The 25,754-nt window shown below is 34.5% G+C and overlaps 2 protein-coding genes across 7 annotated transcripts; both read right to left on the bottom strand.

The window, feature by feature from the left end:
* Nucleotides 1–1,591: 1,591 nt before the first annotated feature.
* On the bottom strand, nt 1,592–4,006 carry LOC110822111 (histidine-containing phosphotransfer protein 4-like). Of its 2 annotated transcripts, none has more exons than XM_088206834.1 (6): nt 3,754–4,006; nt 2,783–2,913; nt 2,626–2,694; nt 2,160–2,231; nt 1,902–2,034; nt 1,592–1,764 (listed from the first exon to the last, which is right to left on the bottom strand). In XM_088206834.1, exons 1-6 carry the CDS (start codon nt 3,802–3,804, stop codon nt 1,738–1,740), a joined length of 483 nt encoding a protein of 160 aa, XP_088062960.1. In that variant the 5' UTR covers nt 3,805–4,006; the 3' UTR covers nt 1,592–1,737. The 2 variants fall into 2 exon arrangements, with proteins under 2 accessions (XP_088062960.1, XP_088062961.1); XM_088206835.1 differs by having other exon boundaries at nt 1,902–1,974; nt 3,754–3,986.
* Nucleotides 4,007–7,550: 3,544 nt separating this feature from the next.
* OVA4 (Nucleotidylyl transferase superfamily protein) lies at nt 7,551–25,500 on the bottom strand. 5 transcript variants are annotated; one of them, XR_015813033.1, is made up of 17 exons: nt 25,313–25,500; nt 25,061–25,216; nt 24,530–24,617; nt 24,071–24,112; nt 23,837–23,926; nt 23,579–23,701; nt 23,055–23,126; nt 22,768–22,880; nt 22,609–22,630; nt 22,442–22,507; nt 20,258–20,314; nt 10,582–10,628; nt 10,383–10,464; nt 10,159–10,248; nt 8,365–8,639; nt 8,105–8,170; nt 7,551–7,982 (listed from the first exon to the last, which is right to left on the bottom strand). XR_015813033.1 is itself a non-coding variant. In XM_022051879.2 (15 exons), exons 1-15 carry the CDS (start codon nt 25,384–25,386, stop codon nt 8,505–8,507), a joined length of 1,257 nt encoding a protein of 418 aa, XP_021907571.2. In that variant the 5' UTR covers nt 25,387–25,500; the 3' UTR covers nt 8,082–8,504. The 5 variants fall into 5 exon arrangements, 2 of the variants coding, with proteins under 2 accessions (XP_021907571.2, XP_088062959.1); XR_015813032.1 differs by having other exon boundaries at nt 8,105–8,639; XR_015813034.1 differs by lacking the exon at nt 8,105–8,170.
* Between the last annotated feature and the right edge of the window lie 254 nt (nt 25,501–25,754).

Raw genomic sequence — 25,754 nt, 5'->3', positions numbered from 1 at the left:
TCCGATCGCGCCTAATGAGGAAACGAATGTAAGTCGTTCACGTGCGTGGGATCGAACTTAAGCTGTCGAATTGCTGGGTGCACGGATCGCTCGCGTGGTGCCGACGTCAACGTGTTTTGACACACGGCGTACTCCAATTCGTCGTAGCTGCTAACTACGTCATCCCGCATGACAGAATTTTTTTTTTTGTACTTTAACCTTCTGTTTCTAATTTTTCTTTCAAAAATACTTTTCGAACTCAAATTTTTACTAATTTTTTTAAAATTATTTTCAATTTTGTCTCTAATTTATTTTTTTTCAAAAATTTAATTAAATAAAAGTAAAATAAATTAAATAATTATTTTTATGTAATTATTAGATAACTAATCTAATAGAAAAATTATCCCGAACCGATTTCCGTATTCTCAAAAAAAAAAAAAAACTCTCTCTTTCTTATAGACAATCAACAACAAAACATCATTACATTACATGACTCAAACATAATCCAAAAAGAAAAACACTAATGACTATTCATCTTTTCTTTTGTTACAGAGAGAAATCTGGAACAAGAAAGTCAGTTCGGCGTATAACTTAATCTTCAACATTACTGTCATGGTCTCCTCATCTGAGCATGAGTTTCTCGTTCAATCAATTCCCAAGATCTCAGAACTTTTTGGAGACTAAAGTTGTCGCCTATTAGATTAGCTGAAACTAAATGCACGGTCAATCAACTACCCAAATCTATTTGCCGCTATCATTCTCAATTACTTCCCAAGATCAGACAACTTTTGGTATGCCAAACTTGTGGCTTATGTCAAGCCGATCTGGGTTATGTTGGCTGGGAATAGGTGCACGAAGATGACGAGACAGTACAATAGCCTAATTTTATCTTGCCTAATTTTTAGTCCAACATTATTACTAAGTACCAAGCCATTTTTCATCCAAATTATTTTTATATAAATAATTCAACTTATTCATCAAAAAAATATTCAAAATTTAAATAGAAATTATCTCATCTAACGTATTATCTTAAACAATAAGACATAAAATCAGTACATAAACATAAAATCGGTACGTATTTTTCTTCTTCGCTCTATTCGCCTTTAATACAAGTTAATACTCCATCCCGCTCGCGGTGCTTTTCAGAACCAATAGCAAATAGCATTATGTTCTTGATTTTTAGTTGCATTTTCTTTCCTGGTCCATCAAATATTTAAGCAGAACCAATAAATCCTTCAAGAGCTCAAGGGTATCTTGGCTCTTCATGATAATATAGAGCATTAGCTTCATTCCTCACTTTGTTATTTTTATGTATTTCAGACTAGTTTAGGTCATGGGTTACTTCATTGGCCTTTGACACATATGCTTTTATTCTTTCTGATGCACGTGATCTGGATTCCTTTTGATTTCTCTCCCTTTTTTTTTTTTTTTTTTTGCAGACTTTTATGATTATTTTTTGGTCCCTTTTCTTTGGTTTGATGATTAAAAAAAAAAAAGTAGTTTTATTATCGTATATTTTCTTTGTTTGTATTTTTATTTACATTCTATTCTATTACTGTATGATAATTTAGGACTCACGCACACATGGACGAATATGTATATAGATGAATACTTGGTACAACATAGATTATGCATTGATTAGACTTTTTAAGTCAACTAGATACTGTCTTCATATTCGCACATACATACAATAATACAAGTACGTACATATATTGTTGATTATAATAAAATAAGATGGCAGAATGTGTATCTGCAGACTCAGTTCACTTCAGCTTGTCTCACCAACTGAAAACATGTCAATAGGCAGTTCAATAACGATTAACTATAAGCCAATTACATAAACATATATATATATATGTGTGTGTGTGTGTGTGTGTGTTTATATATACATGTGTATGTACGTAATGGAGGAAAGGAAAGACCTGGAAATAAGCTTCAAGCTTCCTCCTTAAAACCGCATACTCTTGTTTCACTTGTTGGAAGCTCCTAATACATCTATAAGTTACATCAACTTCACTAATCAGCTTCATTATTGCTTCAAATCTCAGAAGTTGACTGTTAATATAATTACTCTTACAATTATTTGAAGAGAAAATTAATTTAAGTCTGATACAAAATTAAGAGATACCCGTTACCATCCAATCAAAAAAGAAAAAGAAAAGAATATTTTGAAGACTTACCCTTCAGCATCTTTTGCAATGCAGTGTTGCCTGAATACTGTACATTCATTCTTCACCTTTTTAGCTCCAATGCTGCAACCAACACATCAATATCCTATTCTCGTTTAATTCATTACATATTAATTACTTGACTTATTATTATCATAGTTTACATATTTCGTGCATAATTATTTATATGTTCTACTCGATAATCATAAATTTTGTATTATGACTTGTTATTATAAAAGTAAAAGTAAAAATTATCGAGAATATATAGAGATAAACTACGATTTAAAATTTTATTTATCAAAAAAAATTTATTAAATTAATATAAAATTAATACTTATTACAGTTTAGTATTTAAATTAATCCATCATTTGTATTATATTTTTATTTTTATTTTTATTCGATAGATTTAGAGCTCGAATCACCTTGAATGAAGAAACTAAAAGTAAGATTGAAGCAGCAATGTTTAAATTTGGTGTACCTTGAGATGCTACCTTTGAACTGGTGCATGAAATCATCCAGCTTTTCAAAATCAACAACTTTCTTCGCCCTGCAAATATTCTGAAAGTTACTTACAATATGTGTGTGTGTATATATATATATATATATATTAATTAAAAAGAAATAATTGTAGTTACAGAGCCATTTCTATGTTTTGAATGAGTCTTGCTGAGTCTTTGTAAAATAATACAACAACTTCCTCTACAAAATGTGGATTAGCATCATCTTCCAGTTCTTCTAGCTCAATGAATTGCTCGTCAAGGTACCCCTACAATAATTCATTTTCCTTATTTAACTATCATATATACATGCATACACATATGTATTACATATATATATATATATATATATATGTGGACATAGCTAATTTGAAGTGGGTTGCAATTTGGGCTTCTAAAACCCAATAGATAATTTCGTTTTGAAAAATAAAAAATAAAAAATAAAAAATGAATAAAACAGCAGATGGAAAAAGAGATATTATTGATATTGAAGAAAAATCAAGGATAAAGAGAAAAGAAAAGAAATAGAGTAATTAATAGTAAAAATAATATAATTAAATACTATATTCAAAATAGTTTATAAAATATAATAATAATTATTATTATTATTATAAGTCATTTGTGAATATTCTTTATTAATTATTACTCAAAATGATATGCACATAACAATAGAAATGCAACGTACCCAGCTACGAATATTCCATCAATTTTTTTCTGTCTGAAATTTCATCTCATCAAAAGAATTAATTTTTACACACACACACACACATATATATATATATGCAGATATAATTTAGCCAAAAAGTATGTTAATAAAATTAATCGCAATAAAATTTTATTTACATATATATATATATATAATAAGAACAAGAGAATGTTTATAAAAATGGAAAAAAAAAAGAACCCATTTTCCATTAATCATAAAATGGGTATGTCATCTATATTGTATAAAACATAGAAAGAAGATATATATTTATATATAATTTTTCATTAGTTATATAATGGGTATATTTATATAATTACATTTTTCCTTTACTTAATTATTGTAGGTGGGTATAGAAAGAAGATGCATATATTTATATTTTTATATATATATATATATACATAACCTGATCAAAGAGGGACTTCCTCATGCTGGCAACTTGGTTTTGCAAGTCCATCGTAACGTGATTTTATATTTTGTGTTTTATGGGAATGATGCAATAGCAAAGGCGCACATATGTATTTATAGACAATATGGCTGGAGACAGAATTGGTGAAAAAAATAAATAAAAATCCAGAGGGTATACGTGTCAAGAAATACCAGATTATCAGGTTGGCACATCAAAGATATTTTCCATGCCTACAAAAACTTGGGTTATTGATCTATTTATTTCTAAGCATATATATATACACACACACACACATATATATGTGCGTGTATATATATATATATATGCTTAGAAATAAACAGATATATATATATATATGTATATATGGTTCTCATGATATTTCTGCCAACAATTTTCAATTAATCATATTCCTTTATTTATTTTTTTTTCTAATCATATATACATATATTCCTTCAACAGTTTGGATAATAGCCATGCAAGAAAACTAAATCAATTTCAAAGAAATGAAGTACGAGATTTAGTTCATAAACCTAATGATATAAACATTATTGGAACCAATGTATGTTTAGGAATAAAATGGATTAAATGTTAAATGGATGTAGTTATGGTGGAATATGATTAAATGTTAAATGGATGTTAAAGGAATATGCATATGCTTAAGATATAAAGACAACTAATTGATTCATTTCCAACAGATGACCTAATTCTTACTATTAGAAAGTATATATTACGTGTAATTAGAATAAAAAGTATGTTAGTAAAGTATCTGCTTACATAATTAATTGTATAATTTCTTTGTACTATTTTCTTAAAAATATTGTATATATAGTTTAATACTCAACTTAAAAATATAACATTTATTTTTTCACATGATATAAGAGTTTTAGAAAAAAAAACTTTACCATTTTTTTTATAAATTTTAATTGAATTTTCTCTCCAAAATAAAAAATATATATAAAAACTCTAAACGAGGTTAGTCTTCATAACCGGCCACCACAACCACCACTATCTGCCATCATAATTGGCCACCAACAAGCTCAACCACCTCAAACCGTTGCTCTAAGCAATTGTGCATCTCACACAACCATACCCATCAATCATGTACCCAACCGCGTGTTTTCCCTCTTCCATATTTGTTCTAGTCGTGACTCCACGTAAACATCACACCCTAGGACGGGCTACTATTGTTTCCCTCTACACCGCCAACACCTACGCATGCTAGCTCCTTATTAGAACCGACTTTAATGGACTATTTAAATCATATCGAATGTCACATCGTAAGTAACGGGCACAAAACCTAACATGACAAATTTGCAATAAACAATTGAAGAATTTCAACAAACTCATATTATTTACCGTCTAAATGGATAAAGTTATCATAACTGATCGATACAATATTAAAATAGAAAAAAAAAACTTACACATTTTAAACACTAGACTAAGACTGGTAGACCTATTAATTTGATGCTTGGGATGAAAAAAACTAAATGATAATGGCATAGCTCTAAACCTTAGTACTCTCAAATATTAGTGGTGCATGTATATTCTTATCAATGTAAGATAGGTTTTCGAAGCCGTCAGAGAAACGTACTCAAAGGTTAAGACACAACACATTTGTTATTTAACAACCACGCTTGCTCTACAAAATATAGAAACATACAAGTGACGAAATACTCCAACCTCTTAAAAGGTTGGTGATAAGAACTTGACCAGTGTTGATGTCCCATTGTGGATTGCATCAAAAACATAGTCACTACAAAGAAATTTGTGGAGAATAATAAAGCATACCAATTGATAGTAGGTCTTCATAAACAATATGATTACGCAAGTCAGATTATGGAAAAATAAGAAATTTCATCACTAAATGAAGCGATATCTCTTATAATTACAAAAGTGAGTTGAAGGGTGGTTATGCTAGAGCCTCGCTCCACAAAAAGCTTAATGATGACAACTAAAGGCTCCAAACCATAGCAACAGACGAATGAGACGAGTCACAATAATACATCAATAACTAGTATAGAGAATAAGAATAATCTTTGATATAACTTTTGCAAGAAACCAAGGTACACCAAGGAAAAATGCTAGAAGCTCTATGATAAGCCTACCACCTCCACTAAAGATTAGGGTACAAGAATAATTTCTCGAGGTCTCAAGGATAAACTCATATGGCCAACCAACAAGGGGAAGAGCATACTACCCATCTCAGTGAATAACGCAAAAATTGAGCACCTATACATTTGAGTTGAGTTTTTTGTAAAAGTCTAAAGATATAAGTCTATTGGCACATTCGGGTTACGTTTCTATTTCACATGAATTAAATCCATCAAGTAAACATTTTCACTTTCTTGATGATACATCTAGGAGCAAAAGTTCAAATAACCAATTCCATTAAGTACTTCAACACCTATATCCTGTGTCCCAATAATAAGAAAACAATCATCATTGATAGTTCAATAACGACAAGAATAGAAGTTAGAGACATAAAAATTAGTCATCACTTTACGCTTACTAATGTGCCTCATGTTCCCAAATTATACACGAATCTAAATTTCAGTAACCAAACTATTGCATTACGTCAATTAAGTCTTTCCTTCTTCTCATAATCAATCTCAAGACTAAAACTATGAAAAAATAATTAGACATACTCATGCATGGAACAAGTTATACTTCTCGAATGCACTTGAAATGCCACATATTGCTCTTTCCACTAAAATTTTAAAGACGACATTGTTACAACACAAACAATTAAGGACATCATTCTTTTTTCAATCCTTAATGTTATGTTTCCCTCCTTATTTAAAAATTTTAATAATCAAAATTTACAATGTGATGTATATAAATTAAAACATAAATGTGTAATTTTTTCTTAATAAGAAAAAAATCAACATTCCTTTTATATTGCTTCAAATGTGATGTTTGAGGACTAAATATTAATAATATTTCTGGAGATAAATGGTTTATTTCACTTATCGATGATTGCATTAAAGTAACTTAGCTCTTCTTACTAAAATTCAAATCTTGAAACCAGTCGTGTTATTCCTCATTTTCACAAAGTATATAGCTTTTAAAGCTAAGTTAAAATATGAAGGATATCTAAATACAGTTAAGTTAGTCCTACAAATATAGGAGGGTTGAAGTTAAAGAGAGAAGAAAACAAAAACTTATTCCTTACATTTAGTACTCAGTTCATCCTACTATATTCACTGAATATTAGAAATATATAAAATTCTTTTAGTATTTAAATTATATAACATCATAATTGTAAAATTTTTTATTCTAAGAAACAAAGAAAATTGAATTTCAACGTAACATTCACATTAAGTTTATGTATTTTACGCAGAATTTATATAATTAACTAAAATTTACCACTTGAATAAAAATGGGTAAATAGAAAGAGTAGTGGGATGAGAATTTTGTTGATAAGACATAGAATGCTACTTCATGGTGTAAAGTCCAAAGAAAGGTAAGGCTACGTGGCGGATAGAAATATGGTAATCGAAAGCAACTCCATAGAAGGAATCTCTTGTGGACCAAATAGCAAGCCACGTTTTTAGAATCCCATCAAAACAAAATGAACTCATCATAAAAGAATTTCAGAAATGGTTAGGGTCAGGCGTGAGTTTCTATAAGAAGCTTAAGGATATATGGAACCTCTCTGTAGCAGATGCTCCCTCTAGAACCACTACTGTATGCAAGTAGACCCACATTAATTCTACTATAGAAACAGTCTCTTCAACTACTTAAATTTCAAAGTAATATCTAAACTACAGAGGTTTAGCAGCTTGAATCATAACTAGAAGTTCAATAGGCCATTATTTTATTATTCTGCCTTTTCTTTTTTATACTATTACAAGCATGTTATGAAAGTTCCTCCTTTGGTTAAAAGCCAAAAAAATGTTGTAATTTTTTTAGCAGAAATTATAAAAACAACGGCAAAGGAGAATATAAACTGCTTTTTTTTTTTTTTGCCTTTTGTTTTCACAATCACTGCAAATATAAGACTTCTCTTTCTATCATTGTCTACTATGTCGACAGGAATCCAGCGAGGAAACTGATAAAGCCTCCACGTAATGCCCTGATTTGGCTTCTAAAGATAGAAAAAAGCTTCCTAACCATATTCCCATTTTCTTCTATTGTGTAAAAAATATCCTACTTTCTTTTCTTCCGATAACCAAGAGCACCAGAATAACAAGATTCCCGTTGGGTGTACTTTGTCTTCATATATTCTGCAGATACAACTCATTTTAGTTGCAATAAGGTTCTAACTATTTAGCAGGCCCTCGCAACAATAAAATACAACAAAAATATGTGACCAAGAAAAAAAGGGAGAGAAAACAAAGATTTCAACCTGTTACCAGATTGCCTTGGATTAGAAGGATAATTTATCAGTAATTATAATTTACTTCTCAGCAAGCTACAAAACCAAGATTTGTTAAGCATACAATTAAAATAAATACTTATCATTTAAAGGACTGAAAAGAAAGAAACAGAGGAGGAAAAAATGAAAAGACCACGTTCAGTGTACGGCAGCAATTTAAATGCACCTGTCCAGAAGCGAGAGGTAGAAATGACTGCATCAAAGAATCAGTAGGCCTTGCTAATTATTACCTTTGTTCCCTGATCAAGCATATGCTTATGCTCAAGGGTCGCCTCCAGAGGTTTGTGGGCGACATTGAATCATCCAAAAGCAAACTTTAAGGTTGTTGTATGTAACTTTCATATATATTCTTCTTGCAACACTGATTCTCTCATCTACGCAAGAATCCCATTGCTTGGTAGACATTACCGAGAGTAGCATCTGCTATCTCTGCAGCTTTTGTAGCGCCTTCTGCCAAAACTCTATCTAAATAAGCTGAATCAGATATTATTTCCTCATAGCGAAACTGCAAAAGCAGAGAATAATTGATGATAGAGGGACAATAATCAGTAGCAACTGGAAAATCAGTATCAGAAACCAAGCGAATAAACTGCCGTAAGAAAAAGGCTACCAACTCCACAAAATTAAAAACACAACCAATAAATTGATTGGAAATAAGATGCAGTTACATACTTTTCAGAGAAAAGAATCCAACTGCACTGATATAAAGCAAAAAAAAATTGCAGTTCATGCAAAAACTACTTAAATAAAATGCGGGCACAATAAATTGAATTAGAAAGTGAAACATCTAAGCAGATAATGAGACTTGCTTCAGTGGTCTGCCCTTCCCCTTGCTATTGTGGCTGAGTTCCATGGTATGGCTTCAAATCCCACAACTTACGACAAGAGGTGTAACCCTTGACCGAAAAAAGTGAGTAAACATGGCCATGGTTTACAAAGAATCCTGCTTCCAGCTCCCCATGGATAACAATTGGACTAGATCGGAGTGCCAACAGCATATGGTTCGAAAAATAATTCATGCTTGCTGGATTGCAGTCTGGAGACAAATATTGTTGCCAAAAAAGTGGCATTCAGGACAGTGGAAAAAAAGTTTGATATCACAATACTAACTGAAATCGACCTTGAAAGCAAAGATTACTTTCTAGATCGTTCGGACTGGCATTAAACATGGGTTCCTAGAAAGTATATCAAGTGAACTTTCTGCTTTCCATGCATGTAAAAAGGGAACAAAGAAGAAAACTTTTGAGCCTCTCCCATTTTCTTTACCGCAGATAATAAAAGAAGTGAGAAACCCATTTTATTTTATGACATTCTGATACAAACAACTACTGCTTCCTTTTTTGGGTATAGAAGATATCCATTTGGCTTTCATCTTTAGAAGCTAAACAAACAGCAATAGACCTTACTTAAACACTCAACCCCCAGTACCAGTAGATCCTTGTGCAACCATAAATGACCTTAGCAAAATTCCATAGTTAGCACCCACTCAAGCTGTTTTCTCATGGTAAGGTCCTCAAGTGAAACAACCCTTGACGAGCCAAGCCATATAATTTGTTGGGGCAAAGGTTTCCTTGTACATAGTTCACATATCAAAGATTTGAAACCCATCTTATATACTCAAAGAAAATACCAGTACCAGTGATCAGGGATAGACTTTATTTGACCACCCAACTCCAGGTGTTAGTAGATCCTTGTGGGACCTTACAGGAACTTACTGACCATATAGTTAGCACCCAGTCAAGCTGGTTTCTTTTCATAAGGACCTCAAGTGAAACTACATTTGATGTGCCCAAGCCATCTAGCTATTGGAGCAAACATTTCCTTGTGCTTAGTTCAATATCAAGGGTTCAAAACCCAATTTATATACCCCAACAAACCTACCTTTGCAGAACAACACACCACAAAGCTGTTCTATTCTGGAAATAATTATATGAAATGGGACGATAATTGGAAAGAAAATTACAGAGAGTTCAATATATCAAAAATGTGTTTGGCTGCACCATAACGCGCTAAAAGAGAGAAACCTGAATAGGATGTAGATGATCAATCAAGGCATCTGTTAAGAGGGTTTTAAACATTCCCCAATTCATATTTTGACATTCCTGTGCAACTTCCTGCAATAGAAGAAAGTCATACATTCTACATTTTAGACTATCTTGAAGCTAAATGAAGCACCTTATAATTAATACACAATCAAACATCTGGATGCCAATGAAATATTCATCCTAAATTCACCAACTTTCCACACCTCTTTTGTCTTGCCTGAAATGAGCTGATATATTGAAAGAAGATTGCTGCATTCGGGTCTTTCAGGATTGTCAAATTCTAAGCTGTGGAATATACCAGACCAACATAAGAAAGAGATCGTAGAAGACATCAAATTAGAAATAACCTTTGACATAAGTGAAGAAACTATAAAAACAATAAATTCATAAGTAAGCACTAACCCTGGAAATGAGTCTGTTTTGCAACGCTTTATCTTGTTTGATATTACCTACCCAAAAAAAAAAACAATCACAAACCATTGAGAAATCAGAAGACGGAAAGTAACACCATTAAGAGGGACAATAACAAAAGCACTAATCCAGATTGAAAAGAGGGAGAGTAACACCACTGAGAACTCAGTACCTCAAATATGTTCTATAATCTTCAATGACAATATTAAAATGAGAATATAATGCACACAACCACCAAAATCACATACCATAAAACCCAATTAATATTCATAAATCTAACTAGGAGAGCAACAAAATATTAGAAGCCCATAAATCCAACTTGGCGAGCAAAACAAATATTAGAAGCCAATTGCCAAAGGTGGAGGTGAAAATGAGAGCCACATTACATTTATGTGCTAAACGTTTTAAAAAAATGATTGAGTGTATTATGTGTGTGCTTGGAATGTTCTCAGACAATATCACAACCCTTCTTGGAAACAAACATTGAACTATCAGCTTTACTGGCCACAAAAGCCTAATTAAGAGACGAATGAATGGAACCTCTAAAACCAAGCCAACATAACTTGATTAAGACATTAAAGGGATTTTTAAAACTTACCAATATAGGCTGGATTTTCTTGTCCTCAAAACATCAGGGTTGCTTCATATAGAAATTTCTTTTAAGCACCCATAGAAGGAATGCATTCTTACATATTAGATGTATAGATCAGCTATACAGAAACTAGCAAGAGACAATTAGGACGCCAGAAGCCTAAATGACAGTATGTAAGTTTCATCACAATGAATTCCTGACCTATTGTCAAACACCTTGTGTAGCAAACGAGCTTTGAACCTTTCTAGAGACCCAACCTTTTATATTTCTTTTATATACCAAAGAAGAAGCCAGAATATTAGCACCAGGAGGAGGTGGAACAAAGCGCCATGACTAAATTCAGATGCCATAGCCGATGCCACTCGAAGAACTTAACTGGCCAGCATAAAACCTTAAGTTCTTTGGTCAAGGATGAAATCTTGGTCGAAGGAAACTTGGAAGATGTAATGACAAGGTAACAGTTCTTAGGTTTCAGCTTTGTCATCCAATCAGACACCAAGTAGTCTAGATACATCTGGGTTGGTGGAATGGTAGAAGCAAAGTTAAGAATGGAAAATTGAGTCTTAGAGATCAAGGAAAGTAAGCATTCTCCTCTCTCGTCTCTCCTCTCATGCGTGCATAGGTCCGGTAACCATAATAGACAACCCTAAATTTCTCTTCCATCCTTTGTCTGTTTCTCTCCCGGATACGCAAGGCTAGGGTTATGCGCCCGTGTTTGGTCGGCCATTGAGCTGACCAATCTCTCCAGTGGTCGACGTCTTTTAACCCAAACATACGTTTTTTTCTCATCGACCGAAAATCTTTTGACGTGATAAGGAACAACAAGTAACTAGATGGCCTCAAACTGTGCGAAAATGGCAAAGGCATTAGAATCACGATTTCTATGAATAGAAAATAGGTAAACTGGCTCATTGATTCCCTCAGAAGATTTCTATTGGCTTAGGGGGGGGGGGGCCCACTTGGGGCAAGAAGATTGTAGAGAACACACGTACAATATACTTAGTACTTTCAAGAAACCAGAATGGTAGAACACTGGTGCTATCGGAATAAAAAGGAAAACTTTACAAACGTGTGTTCATCCCAGAAGGGTATCAGGCGGAAGGATGGTGGCGTCTTATGAAAGTGGTGTTTGAGCTAACCAACATCCTGTTGGTTCATCCGGAAAAACATGGATCGAACTTGATTGCTTCAAATCCTCCTGAGTTAGGCTTCTTACCGAAGAGTACATCTGTGATATGTTGTCCTTATTGTTTACAAGATTTCTACATTGAAACGCTGGTTAGCAGGAAAAAAATCCTTCACAAAAAATCGTTCAGGTGGAGAAGCTTAACTGTGGTCGGGTGGAGAAGACAGTACCCGACTCGGTTGACACTTAGTTGACTAAATTTGAAAATCAAAAGGGCACAAAGGCGGGAAATAATTCCTCAAAGCCCAGTGGTGAAGGCTCATGCTCTACACCCTCCTGGAAGCCCAAATTTACTAAAGAAGAAAAAGAGAAATGAACTGCAAACTCTGGCCCGCACAAAGAAAACAGGAAAAAAAGAAACCCTAAAGTTTTATGGCAATAGAAGCCCAGAAAGAAGCAATCCCCAAAAAATCTTCCCAAACCAAGTTTAGACGAAAGGAATGATGATGCGAGCTGCTCTTATCCTCTTAAAGAGAATGAACTATCAGAGTACATAAAGAAAGACAAAATGAAAGACAGAGAGACAGACGAACAAGATACTGCTCGTTCGGTTTGCTCTAAGATTAGTGATCGAATTGATAAAGTGGGTGCCAGAGAACCAGACGACTCCAACTCTCCTTCCCTTCAGAATGCTTCGATGGATTACAATGCCCCTGTTCCAGAAGAGCTACCAATCGAAATTGCGTCCTTAGAGGAGGAACAAAAACCACCTTCAGAAGGTATGGCTCCCCCCTCCACTGACCTTGAAATTGCTATTTTATCTGAGACAGGTCTGGATAATAGCACAAGAGCTATGAACGTTAAGCACCCGAAATGGGTATTGGAACAAATATACTCGTAGTGGGTTCTCAGAAACATTCAACAAATCAGTGCAGAACTCGGTATCTCCCTGCAAGGTTTGGAACATGTATTTTTCCTGTTCTCAGAACTTGAAAAGAGACTGAATGAAGCAAGGTTGAACGATGAAAGTCTCAAAACTGCAAAGAAAAAAAAGGAAGTTGGCTTACGAGAATTGAGGCATCTCTACTCATCAATTAATTACAATGGCAGACGCAAGAAAAAGCTAGATTTGGCGGACAAACAAAACATTGTCAATGATAGGTAAAATCATTTCATGGAACGTGTGGGGATTAAATGACAGTAAAAAAATGACTATGATAAAAGGGTATCTAAATCGGTGGAAGTCAAATATTGTTTGTCTCCAGGAAACTAAGATGGAGAACATGAATGATTCGTTGGTCAACAGCATTTGGGGCATCAAAGACATTAGGTGGGTTCACCTTCAGGCTTCGGGCACCGCTGGAGGCATTTTATTAATGTGGAAACAGGAAATTATGGTTTCCAAAAATCATTTTATTGGCAAAACCACTACCTCTTGTCTTTTCACCTCTGTTTCGCATGGTACTAAATGGTACTTTGTCGAGGTTTATTATAGAGGCAGCAAAGAAGAAAGGGACATTCTTTGGAAGGAATTGTTTGAGTGCCAATGCCGTTGGGGGTATGTGGGTGTAGTTGGCGGTGAGTTCAATATGGTTCTCTATAGAAATGAATGTTCCGGTGATTTTTTCAATGGTGCTCTTGCGGATGAATTCTGCGACAACTTGGAAGCCCTCAATCTTTCTGATATGCCGTTGGTGGGTGGCTTTTGGATCTGGAGCAATCAAAGAAATCTTCCCAGTTTCTCCAGGATTGACCACTTGTTGATCCCTCTCTTCTTCTTTTGTTACCTAGTTTGTGTCAAAAAGTCCTTCCTAGACCAGTTTCTGACCACTTCCCTATCTCTTTAACCGATGATGGTATACACTGGGTCTTATCCCATTTCAGATTGATAACAAGTGGCTTCGGATTAACAGCTTCAAGGATATAGTCAAGAATTTTTGGAACTGTAGCTGGGTTGAGGGAATGGCGATTGGAACTGTAGCAGGGTTGAGGGAATGGCAAGTTACAGGTTGGCTTTTAAACTCAAGTCTCTGAAAAACACTATCAAAAAATGGACTAAGGAGGTGGGTCTCAAAGATGAATTGATGATTAATGACATACTAAATGAACTAAACTTGTTAGAACAACTTGAAGGTGTTTCTGGGCTCAACAGTTCTGATTTTCAAAAAAGGAATCAGTTGAGAAATGAGCTAGCTGAAAAACTTCATCAGGAAGCCATCGTTTGGAAGCAAAAATCAAGAGAAAAATGAATTAAAGAATGTGACAAGAATACAAAATTTTTCACTGTCTTGCTAATCACAAAAAGAGAAATAATTATGTTGATGAAATAAAGTATGAGGGGGAGGAGATCTCCGAAAATGGGAAGTTAAGAGAAGCTGCCCTCAATTATTTCCAACAGCTTTACACTGAGGAATTTCCAATCAGACCAAAGCTGGATAACCTGCACTTTGACACCCTTGACACAGCCAACAGTGAAATTCTTTGAGCAAGAGTTTTCTGAGGATGAAATTGTTGCTGCACTTAAAAGTTGTGATCGAGATAAATCCCCTGGACCAGATGGCTTCAATCTTAGATTTTTCCAGACCTTCTAGTCTATCATGAAAGATGAGATGCTTGACCTTTTCAAAGAATTCCATCGTGATGATGAGTTTGTTAAGTCCCTTAACTCTACATTGATTGTACTCATTCCAACGAAAGAGGGAGCTTATAGTTTCAAGGACTTCCGACCTATAAGTTTGAGCAGTAGTTTGTACAAATTAATTTCTAAGGTATTAGCCAAAAGGTTATCTAATGTTTTGCATTTAATCATTGGAGAAAATCAACACGCTTTTGTAAAGAGCAAACAAATTACTGATGACTTTATGATTGCCAATGAGATGGTGGATGATTTGATGGTTAATAAGAGATCCGGGGTGCTTTATAAACTTGATATGGAGAAGGCTTTTGACCATTTCAACTGGGAATTCATTGATTATATGCTTAACAGATTTGGGTTCGGTGTCAAATGGAGGAAATGGATAAGAACTTGTATCTCAACTCCTAACTTTGCTGTTATGGTGAACGCTGGCCCCTGCTCCTTTTTCCGTTTCTCTGGAGGCCTTCGACAAGGTGATTCTCTCTCTCCTTTGCTCTTTATTATTGTCATAGAAGCTTTTAGTAAGCTACTTAAGAGAACTACCGAACTAAGGATGATAAAAGGCAGCACTTTGGTTTGTGGGGATAGAAAAATTGAAATATCTCATCTCTTTTTTGCTGATGATTCACTGATTTTCTGCAAACCCAAACTCAATTATCTTCTTCATCTAAGATGCATGCTTCTTTGCTTTCAAGCTGTTTCCGGGCTCAAAATAAATATAAATAAGACTGAACTGGTGTGTATTGGTTCTGAGGTAGATAGTGACCATTTTGCCACTGTTTTGGGCTGTCAAGAGAAAAAGTTCCCTATTAAATACTTAGGTTTCCCCTTGGGCCTAAAGTATAAAGATTACAAAGGGTAGGATTCTGTCATTGATTTGTGGATAAAAGTTTGGCAAACTGGAAGAGGGGGTTTCCTGTCCAAAGGTGGTAGGTTAACTCTTATAAAAAGCACACTTTCCAACCTTCCCATATACTTCCTTTCAGTGTTGTCCATCCCTAGCAAAGTAGCCAAGCGTTTGGAAGCTATACATAACATATTTTTATGGAGTGGTACGGAGAACAAAAGAGTGTATCATCTTCTTAAATGGGAAGAAGTTCAATTGCCGATGAAGTTGGGAGGTCTCGGCATAAGATCTATCACTAACATCAATAAAGCTTTCCATGAAAAATTGATATGGAGATATTTAAATGAAGATAACAACCTTTGGAGGAAAGTTATAAAGATTAAATGGATGAAAAAAAACAATGATGGCAGATTTGTCTATCCTGAAAGACCTCACAGTACTAGTGCATGGAAAGGCATACTTGCCAATTATAATGAGCTGATTGCAAACACCCATTGGCAGGTGGGTCGGGGCACCAAGATTAATTTTTGGTATGATGTTTGGTGTGAAGAAAGAAACCTCAAATCTATTTTCCCCGCCATCTATGTTATAGCACAACGGAAAAATTTGCTAGTTTCTGAGACTTTTGACAGTTCAGGTCACTGTTATGTTGCGGTTAGTAGGAACTTAAACGATTAGGAGCTAGAAGAATTTGAGAATTTGTGATGGCCTATGTTCATTCGAGAGACACTCCTGACACTTTCATTTGGAAATTGAGTAAAAATGACAAGTTTTTCATCAACTCTTTTTATAATAAGATTGTTGGTTTTTGGGACCAGAACAACTTCGATCAAAAATTATCATTTCCGTTTAAAGTTATATGGAAAACAATGGCTCCCCCCAAGATTGCTTTCTTTTCATGGGAAGTGGCTAAGGAGAAAATTCTGACTTTGGATAATTTGATGAAAAGAGGTAGAACTTTGGTCAACAGGTGTTTCCTCTGCAAATGCAACGCTGAAAGCTGCAACCATATTCTGCTATGGTGCCCCTTCTCTACATATTTATGGAATATGATCTACAGCTTGATGGGTATTAATTAGGTAATGGCGGGCTCTATTCATAGAGAACTTTTGGTTTGGGAAAGTCTGCTTTCTAAGAACAAAGCTGTTTGCCTTATCCCCCTCTCTATTTTTTGGATCTTGTGGAAAGAGAGAAACAACCGTATTTTTGAGGGCATTGAAAATACTCTTGTAAATATTATAGATAGATGGTTACATTATTTTGTCTCCTTACTCTTGAGTCACAATTTACTATCTTTAAAAAATATTGAAGCAATTGTTGATATACTAATTGACATGTAACATCCTTTTGTATATGGGGCGGTACCTCCTTGGTACCTTTTAATTCGAATTTTCTTTTATTTCAAAAAAAAAGTTAAGAATGTTAACCAATAGATGAGAAAGAGTCTTATTGGTGGTTGAGAGACTGTTTTAGCTGTTGAAAATAGTTAAGTTAGCAGATATAGGTGGTCCATTAGGTTTGGAGAACTTTAGAAGCCTTTGGCTTACATAAGTAAGATTTTTAGGATAGGTGTAGGATAAGTAGGTGGAGTAGGATAGAGTAGAAGCAGAGGTCGACTTTGGAGGATGCAAAAATCCAAAATAAAGTTGGAGGAGAGATGCTGATTATCAATTAAAATAATCGAAGTCTGGAACCACTAATCTCTAGTTTTTTTTTAAAATAAAAATTGTAAATATATATTAACAGGGTACCAATGGGGGTACAACCCATTTACAAATTTACAAAGTTGTTAAGGTGTCCATAACATCCCCAAAATCTTCATTTCTAATGATATCATGACCGAAAACAATGTTTCTAAAATAATTAAATCATAACTCTGTTAGTCTATTAGTATCCATCTCTATACCATCAAACGCTCTCGTATTCCTTTCTTTTCAAATGACTCAGAAAAAGGTTAAAGGGATGATCTTAAGGCCAATCCCGTTCCAAGCCCATATCTCATCAAAAACCAAGCCTGAAATGACCCAATTGATCCTTAGCAGTCTATAAATCTAGCAGCATAGTTCATAGACAACCTGGCAGTGAAGAAGAAAATTACAGCATGATTCTTCAGCCCTCTTACACATCAAACACCCATTAACCACAATCTGTCCTCTAGTCTTAAGCTTATCAAGTGTCAATATACTTTCTCTACTAGCCTCCCACGCGAAGAAAGCAATTCTAGGCAGAACTCTGAATTTCCAAACCTATCTTGAAGGGAAGAGGGGTGTGTTATCCTGCCCAGCTCCATATCCTATTTCTAAAAATGCGTTTCATCAGTTCAGAAATATCAAATGCAGAAAAAAAGGGTTTGTCTATTCTGTCCAAAAAAAGAGGGGAATGCGCATTTGCTTGAAACAGTTCCCAAGTAACTGTTTTACGTCTTTGAGGACACATGGATCCTTTGATTATGTCTCCACGAAAATCTGATTGTTATGAATAACGTATCAAAGCTACTTCGTCTCTTTCATCAGAATTATTAGTATCCCCCACTATCTGCCTATAAAACAATTTAACCGTGAATTCACCCTTTTTGGACGGTTTCCATCGAACTTGGTCCGCATCATCTCTAATGCGACATTGTGAGACCAGCCTCAAAATTTCTTCATAATCAAAATACCTCTCAATCATTTAGATTTCGGAATCACTGATTTCTAGCGAAAGCAAAAGAAGATATAGTGCCATCAAAAACCCTCTTCCTTTCTTTCAAAATAATCCACATGATAGCCAATGGAATGAGAGAAGTAAGCTTTCTCCATGACTAGCACACCCTAATTTCATCCCAAGCAAACAATTCATCTGCAATCAAACCTCACTAGCCACCCAAGACAAGTTTAGGAAGTACAAATGTGAATCTCATAACCATCTAGCCTCGACACATCAAGGGAGTAGATGGTTGGGGAATTGACCCTCTTGCAAACAAGTCAAACATCCGTTAACAATGAATCTTCTGTGCTCCTTTAAGTGCCAATTTTCCTCACACAACCTCCTAGGCAAAAAAAGTGAACTTCTTTCTTCCTGCTCCTCTCTAAGGTGAGGATCAAAATTTGAACTTATTTCTGTTGTCTTTTTCCACGTGACCAAGTCCTCCCTTCAACCTGTGTTGGATTTTCAGATAACCAGCTTTAGACTAGAAATTGTCTTTGAGGCCTTGCACTTATTTTCCAATTAATCTAATGGAGATAACCAACTGAGAGTCACAAGACAAGAACCCAGCTAACATCAACGACTGCTAATTACAGGAGCAACGTCACAATCCTTACTTTTTTTTGCACATAAGCAATCGTAGCAAATTCAATGTCTCCGTTCTCCCTACCTCCAAAGAAGCAAATTTTCTTTAAACCATCATTGACTTTTCTGTAGTAGTGGTAGGAATCTCCTTAAGTTCCTTCCCATAGAAGAAATACCTAATTTTCTCTTTGCACTCCCTAAACCATAGGGACTTACCAAAATTCCCAAAGAGCTCAGAAAAAGCTTTAAACAGCCAAAATCTCTTGGTCAGAATATTATCTAGACAGTGAACAACATTCTTGAAAAGCCCAAGATACTCATTCTTGGCTTCTTCTGAATTCACATCTAATAACTCCCCGCACGTGTTTCAGAAAGTTTGGATACTTCTAGATTTTTCTAAGGCTTGATTTTTTTTAAAATAAAAATTACACCAAGTATATCAAATCACCAGCACCAAGGGGATGTCACCCACTTACAAAAATATTTATAAATCAGTTAGTATATTCATAACATTCCCAAAATCTGCCAACCTGTAAATATTATGTCCTAATATCAAAGACCCAAAGCAACGTAGCCATCTATTCCTAATTTTGGTCATCTCCTCTAGTCACTTTAATCAGAGGATATGCGTGTATCAACTATCCTTTCTAAGGGCTTATTAATTTGTTCAATCAGAGGATATGCAGCTTAGCATCTTCTCTAGTCACTTTAATGTAACAATCTTAAATACCTCTAATTATGCTTGTATCAACTCTGCCACCTCCTATGCCCACCTCATACTGATACGTCCTTTATTTCCTCTTTGCAACTAAAGCAGGCAAAGGATAGTTCAATCCAACTAAATATTCATTGTCCAGAAAACTTTTGCTCTACAATTAAAGCATCAACCAGTTAATTCATTTTGCATTGATTCAAAGTTGAAAGTAACAGGTAACTCTACCGAGTAACCTAAAGGCAATAATCAAACATAGGAACAGAAGAATGCAACTTTAGAAGACCTGTCTACCATCATTTTCAACAGATTTAATAGCATTAACTGTAAAATCTACATATGCATTTTCTTATCTCAAAAAATTCACATTGAATTTCTCTTTTCCAATGAATAAATTTCCCAGTGCATTAACAAAGTAAATAAGTAAAGGAAAAGAGAAGTGCTTAGAAATGAAGACATGACGCACGTAAAGAACATCTACTTACATCCTTTGTGTCTAGAAGATTAATTCTAGATTGATCAGAAGGTGCCGACTTGGACATCTAAACGATTGAAAAACAGAAGAATTAGTAGTCAATAGAAAGCTCCTTTCAGCAAATACTGCAAAAACAGTTATAAATAATTAAGCAACCATCTCTATCCAACCAAGGCTTTTAGGCTGAATGGTCATGTCATTTCAATTCAATTCCAGGTAATTTACTACCACATTTGCCATCATTAAAAAAAATAACTACCTATAGCCTCTCTTCTTATCAAGATATAGAATATAAGCCCTCAAAGAAAACAAGAAAAGGAGCATATAGCAGTAACATATTAAACTGAGTTGACGTTTAGAAGCTCTCTTTTAATGAGACTAGACAAGACAAGTTCTTAGTTCTGTTTGGTAACAAAAGTACAGAAACCGGACAACACAAGATCACTTTTTGGTGGAACCATTTCCTTACCTACCAAACCATGTAACAAGGTTTTTCTCAAAAGAAGAACAAAATAAAATCTCAACTTCTCTTAGAACCGCTCTCTAACGAGTCTCCAGACACCCCTTCCCTGAATCCCATCCCTAACCCTCTCCTTCTCAAAAGTGACAACAGGCAATGGCAATAATATTTTTACTTGAAACAAGTGAGCTAATGTGGTGATGTTGGCAGGCCAGCTTCATCAATTTAATAAAAATAACTATCAACTAACCAAATCAAAATTAACTTTATGGTTTGACATTAATTACAATATTTTTAATTTTTATAAATAATTTAATCATTGAAAAAAAGAATTCTATAGGAAAAGAACTACTATCAAAATTAAGGGAGAGACATTCCAAGGACAGAGGATGAGACATCCTACTGATTCTTTAGCTAGTAAAAAACAACATAAAGTAACATCAAAAAGCATTAAAAGGTCAAAAACAAAAAGCTTCCTCGGGTTACACATGATTATTGCATCTCAGCTTCTATGGAGGAAGTAAGAGAGACACCAAAAAGCTTTTCATGTCTTAATCCATAGGGAGGTCAAAAATGTCATTTTCTTAGATAGAAGAAGAATTATTGAGAAAAGACAAGACTATTACAAAAAGTACAGCGGACAAGTTATCCAGCTGAGGAAAGATGGAAAAGAAAACAAAATAAAAGGTGAATTACAACAAAACAAACAATACAAAACCGAAAGCATGTAACTTGACCATAGCTTCCCAACTCCTATGTAAAACAGAGAGGGAGATATCCAAGTAATTCCCATGAGCCTTAGCCCAAAGGAAAGCCAAGAAGGTTGTCTTCTCCCAAAGGATCGAGTCCAAAAAGAACGATTATTGAATATTTGATGATTTCTTTCAAACCAAATCATCCACTAAGCCTGTAAAAAGTGCTCCTTTCAATAATGGTCTACTCTTCACTCTTATCCCAACCCCACCAACGCTTGAACTAAGAAAGTATTCCAGTGAAGGAGGGGTAGCCAAAAAAATATTGAAAGTGCCATGAAGCTTACTCCATAATTTCCATGTTGTCTTACGATGAAGGAAGAGATGATTGTGTGTCTCTTCACTGTTACAGCACATCACATAAATTTTTTAACTGAACCAACTGAACCGACTGTTTGCTCACCCTTAGGCAACATCCAGAGTGGCCCTTTTTATTTGGCAGGTTAGTAGAGATTGCATCTTAACCTTGGATAAGCTGATTAGGAGGGGAAGAATATTCGTAATGGCTGGTACATATGCAAGAGAGATGCAAAATAATGTAACCATATTCGCATGTCTATAGACAATTTGGTTGTAAAGAAACCATCAAATATTTAATAATTGATCTTTCCCGGTTGATATGTTATGGAAAAGATATGACTTTTTCAGCTTCCTTATAGGCCAAGCACATGGAAAATTATCTGAGATTCATAGAAATTGAGAAGTAATAATACGTGATGACTCATGATTTCATCATGTTCCATGTGTTATTTATGTTATTTTGTTTTCACTAGCATCCTTTTGATGTGATATTTTATCCATTATTCTCGCATTGACTCTTTCTCTTTCTTAATTATTTCTATTTCTATCAAAAAACTAAGTACTGACACAAAAGATTGGGAAAACATTAAGCTATTGAAACAAAAAAACTTCAGTTTCTCATGTCCATGCATTGCATAGAAAATTTAAAACTTTTATGGTCAAACTTCAGAAATGATGAAACCTTGGAAAGACCATCAGTGAGAGACATAACTCTTGCTCCTGCTGGTGAAATAAGAGGCTCAGGAACCTAAAGTATAACATGCTGTCAATAAAGAGTTTCCATCACTTGTAAAACTTGAAAGATTAGATGAAAGATGTCAATTAGTCATAGAGAAAAAAAGATTTCACCTTAAAAATAGAACCACCACGTCTGCAATCATAATACAGTATTTAAGTGTTAATTCTTCAAACTAGATTAGCATAAGAAGAAAAGAAAGTTATACTAAATGATAATTTTTGCAATGTTTGACTCAATATTCTATATCTGCAACTGATATAACTCCTTACCCGCCCAGTTTTTTCCACTTTCTTCCACCATATAAATAATTAATACGATCAGCCAGTTCACGAGTCAACTCTAAATGCTGCTTCTGATCCTCACCAACTGGAACAAAGTCAGACTGCAGATGCATGCTGCAGTTTATAAGAATCATGAATATTCATAGTAGTTATCAACTCAAAATCAGTTTATGCATTTGTGAAAAGCAATAAGCAAATATAAATATTTTAGTGACAAAATCTTATGAAGAAATTTCCATATCAAGTATAATAATAGTTTCAATTTTGATCAACACCTGGTATAAAAGAATATCAGAAGCCATGAGGACTGGATACGTTAAAAGAGCCACACCAACATTTTCATCCCCCTGCAAAACCAACATCAGGATAACACAATCATTCTGCGATTCATTGAAAAACTATGGTTATCTAGGACCATTGGAAGCGAATATCAAATTCATTACGAAGAAGCAATAATGTCAAACAAATCTAATCATGTATTATAGATAAAATGTATTAGCTTTTATTGCACTTGAAACTGATAAACATGATCTTTTAGCTTGCACCATAATCCACGATAAAAATATTAGTATTTTCTTTCAATTATAATAAGTGCAACGAAGATCTCCTTCAAGTCCTCAAGGACGAGTGACTAAGTGTTTCAGCACTGGAGCACTTTGAGGAGGCTTTACCAAAGATAAGTTATTTCACTCTATATCAATAGTCGAAAGTTTATAAAATCACTAGAGGTCATGATGCAAAATCTAAATCAAATGCAATGCTAAATGGACAAGAAGCTCTCATGCAATGACAAACATACCGCCTTGCGAGATTTTTCTTTGAACTGAATCATTCGATTCAACCAACCAATAGGTGTAGATGAGCTTAGAAGCCACATTAATTCTACATGGGCACGGACATGAGACTGCACAAATACACAAGCCTGCATATCCAAATCAAATATCTCAGAAATTTGGAGTTATGAATGTCTAGCATGACTATTTAAAAAAAAAGAAGTAAATATCTAGTATGCCTATTGATTAAAGGACATCATAGAAAACCAATAACTGCAGAGAACCTTTGAGGTGTCTACACCACATGCCAAATATATTGCAGCTGTATCTCTGGTTGCCTTCAAAAGCTTTTGTGTATCATAAGGTAAAGTAATCTATGGATCAAGAGAAGTGTAGTAATCAGTAGAGAGAGAGAGAGAGAGGCAATTTTCACAAGAAATACCATAAAATAAGAAAAATGTATCAAAAAAAAGAATTTCAGAATCATATGAATGCCAACAACAACTCAAACAACATACCGCATGAAGGTCCACAATAAAAAAGAGAGTCTCATATGCACTCTGCAAATTAGAAAAGTACAATAGGCATCAAAATCGTACAAGCTTACTGAAAATTTTGATTAATCAATGTGCAGTAAACAACCAAGATAACTATTTCAAAACCATTTGATGTGCTTCCATCCTGTTTTCATCCCGAACCACAACTTAATTGAACCATCTCAAATGAGATCTGCAATGAGTTGAACTCCTCAAATGACTTGTAAGTTTTCTTTTCATTGGAACTGACTTGGTAACTTGGTTTTACAGAAACATCCATAATATATAATTTATAAAGAAATAGCAAAACTGACATTAAAGTCTATAAAATTTAGGTTGAGTTGCTAATAGTTGGTAAACTGAATGACAATATCCTTTAGATAAGAAATAATTCTACTTAAAACACTATGCCACGAGGGAAAAAAAAAAACAATAAACCACCTGAAGAGCTATCCAATTTTTTATTGCACCAAGATAATTCCCGAGGTGAATAGACCCTGTAGGCTGGACACCAGACACTACTCTCTTCCTGTAACCAAAGGATTATCTCAATTAAGCATGGACATAATGAAATTAAAAAAGAAGGCAAAAGATTAAAAAAATAACTAAAGGCCAAACACGTTTTTCAAACCATACCATCCACATGCCTACCTGTTACCCACTATCACCAACAAATGGGACCTAAAACCCCTAATAAGTAAGGCCAACACAAGCACAGAGTGATTCAATTGATCTATGTCCCATAATTGTAAGCTATTCATCGATGAAACATTCCTCTAAAGCAGCGAAGTAACCTAGTTATAGCATTCAGTAGTGAACAAACAATAAGACTTCCAAGCACCTTTCTACAAGAAAGTAATTTCGTTTATACCAGCAGATTATAAAAAATGCGAGACTAAATAAACTTCAATCAATATTCAAACGATTCACATTGATAAATGAGGAATCAAACACCTAAAAAATGGAAATTACTTGACTGGTGTCGAAGAAACCTCGGGAGCAACAGGTTGCGCGAGCGAGACACTGCAGCAGCAACGGGAACCAGCACAATTGTATCCATCTACAGCATGCCTCTTGAGAATCAACTCCGAACTTCTCAATAACTTACTCCGGTATCCACCATTTATCCTGCTCGGAACCAGAAACCACGTACATTTATTCATTTTAAATTGGTGAAAACAAAGGGGAACGAATGACATTATACGGCAAATATAGAGAGAGTACAGTGAAGAGCTGAGGCGTGGAGAGGACTGAGAGAGGATTAGAAAGTGAGAGAGAATGGCACCGGCACCGCCCATCTCTTCGTTCTCTCCTGGCGTTCTTCCTTGTCTCTTGAGTTTTTCTGTGACTCCCGTGTACTTCTAGGAGGACAAGAGCCAATTAAGAGATATCCGTAGCTTATTCATCAAAATATGTATACGTCTGTATATTTAAGGGTTAAAAGAATTTAACGCGAAGTGACAAAATGAAAATTAATACAATTAAATAAAAAATATTCTATATTATTTGAATAAGATAGTAATAAAAGTGAAATATATATATATTGTTTTGATAGGGAGGAAATAGAAGTAAAAAAAGTAAAATTATGAATATATAAAAGTAAATAATCACTATTATTATCTTATTTTGTTCTTTATACATAAAATCTGGTATCCTTCGTTGCTAC

The sequence above is a fragment of the Carica papaya genome, chromosome 7 (genome assembly GCF_054855325.1).
Source record: "Carica papaya isolate Zhongbai chromosome 7, ASM5485532v1, whole genome shotgun sequence".
Lineage (NCBI taxonomy): Eukaryota > Viridiplantae > Streptophyta > Magnoliopsida > Brassicales > Caricaceae > Carica > Carica papaya.
Note: the sequence above shows the minus strand (reverse complement) of the source record. Positions and strands in the feature narration are given on the sequence as shown.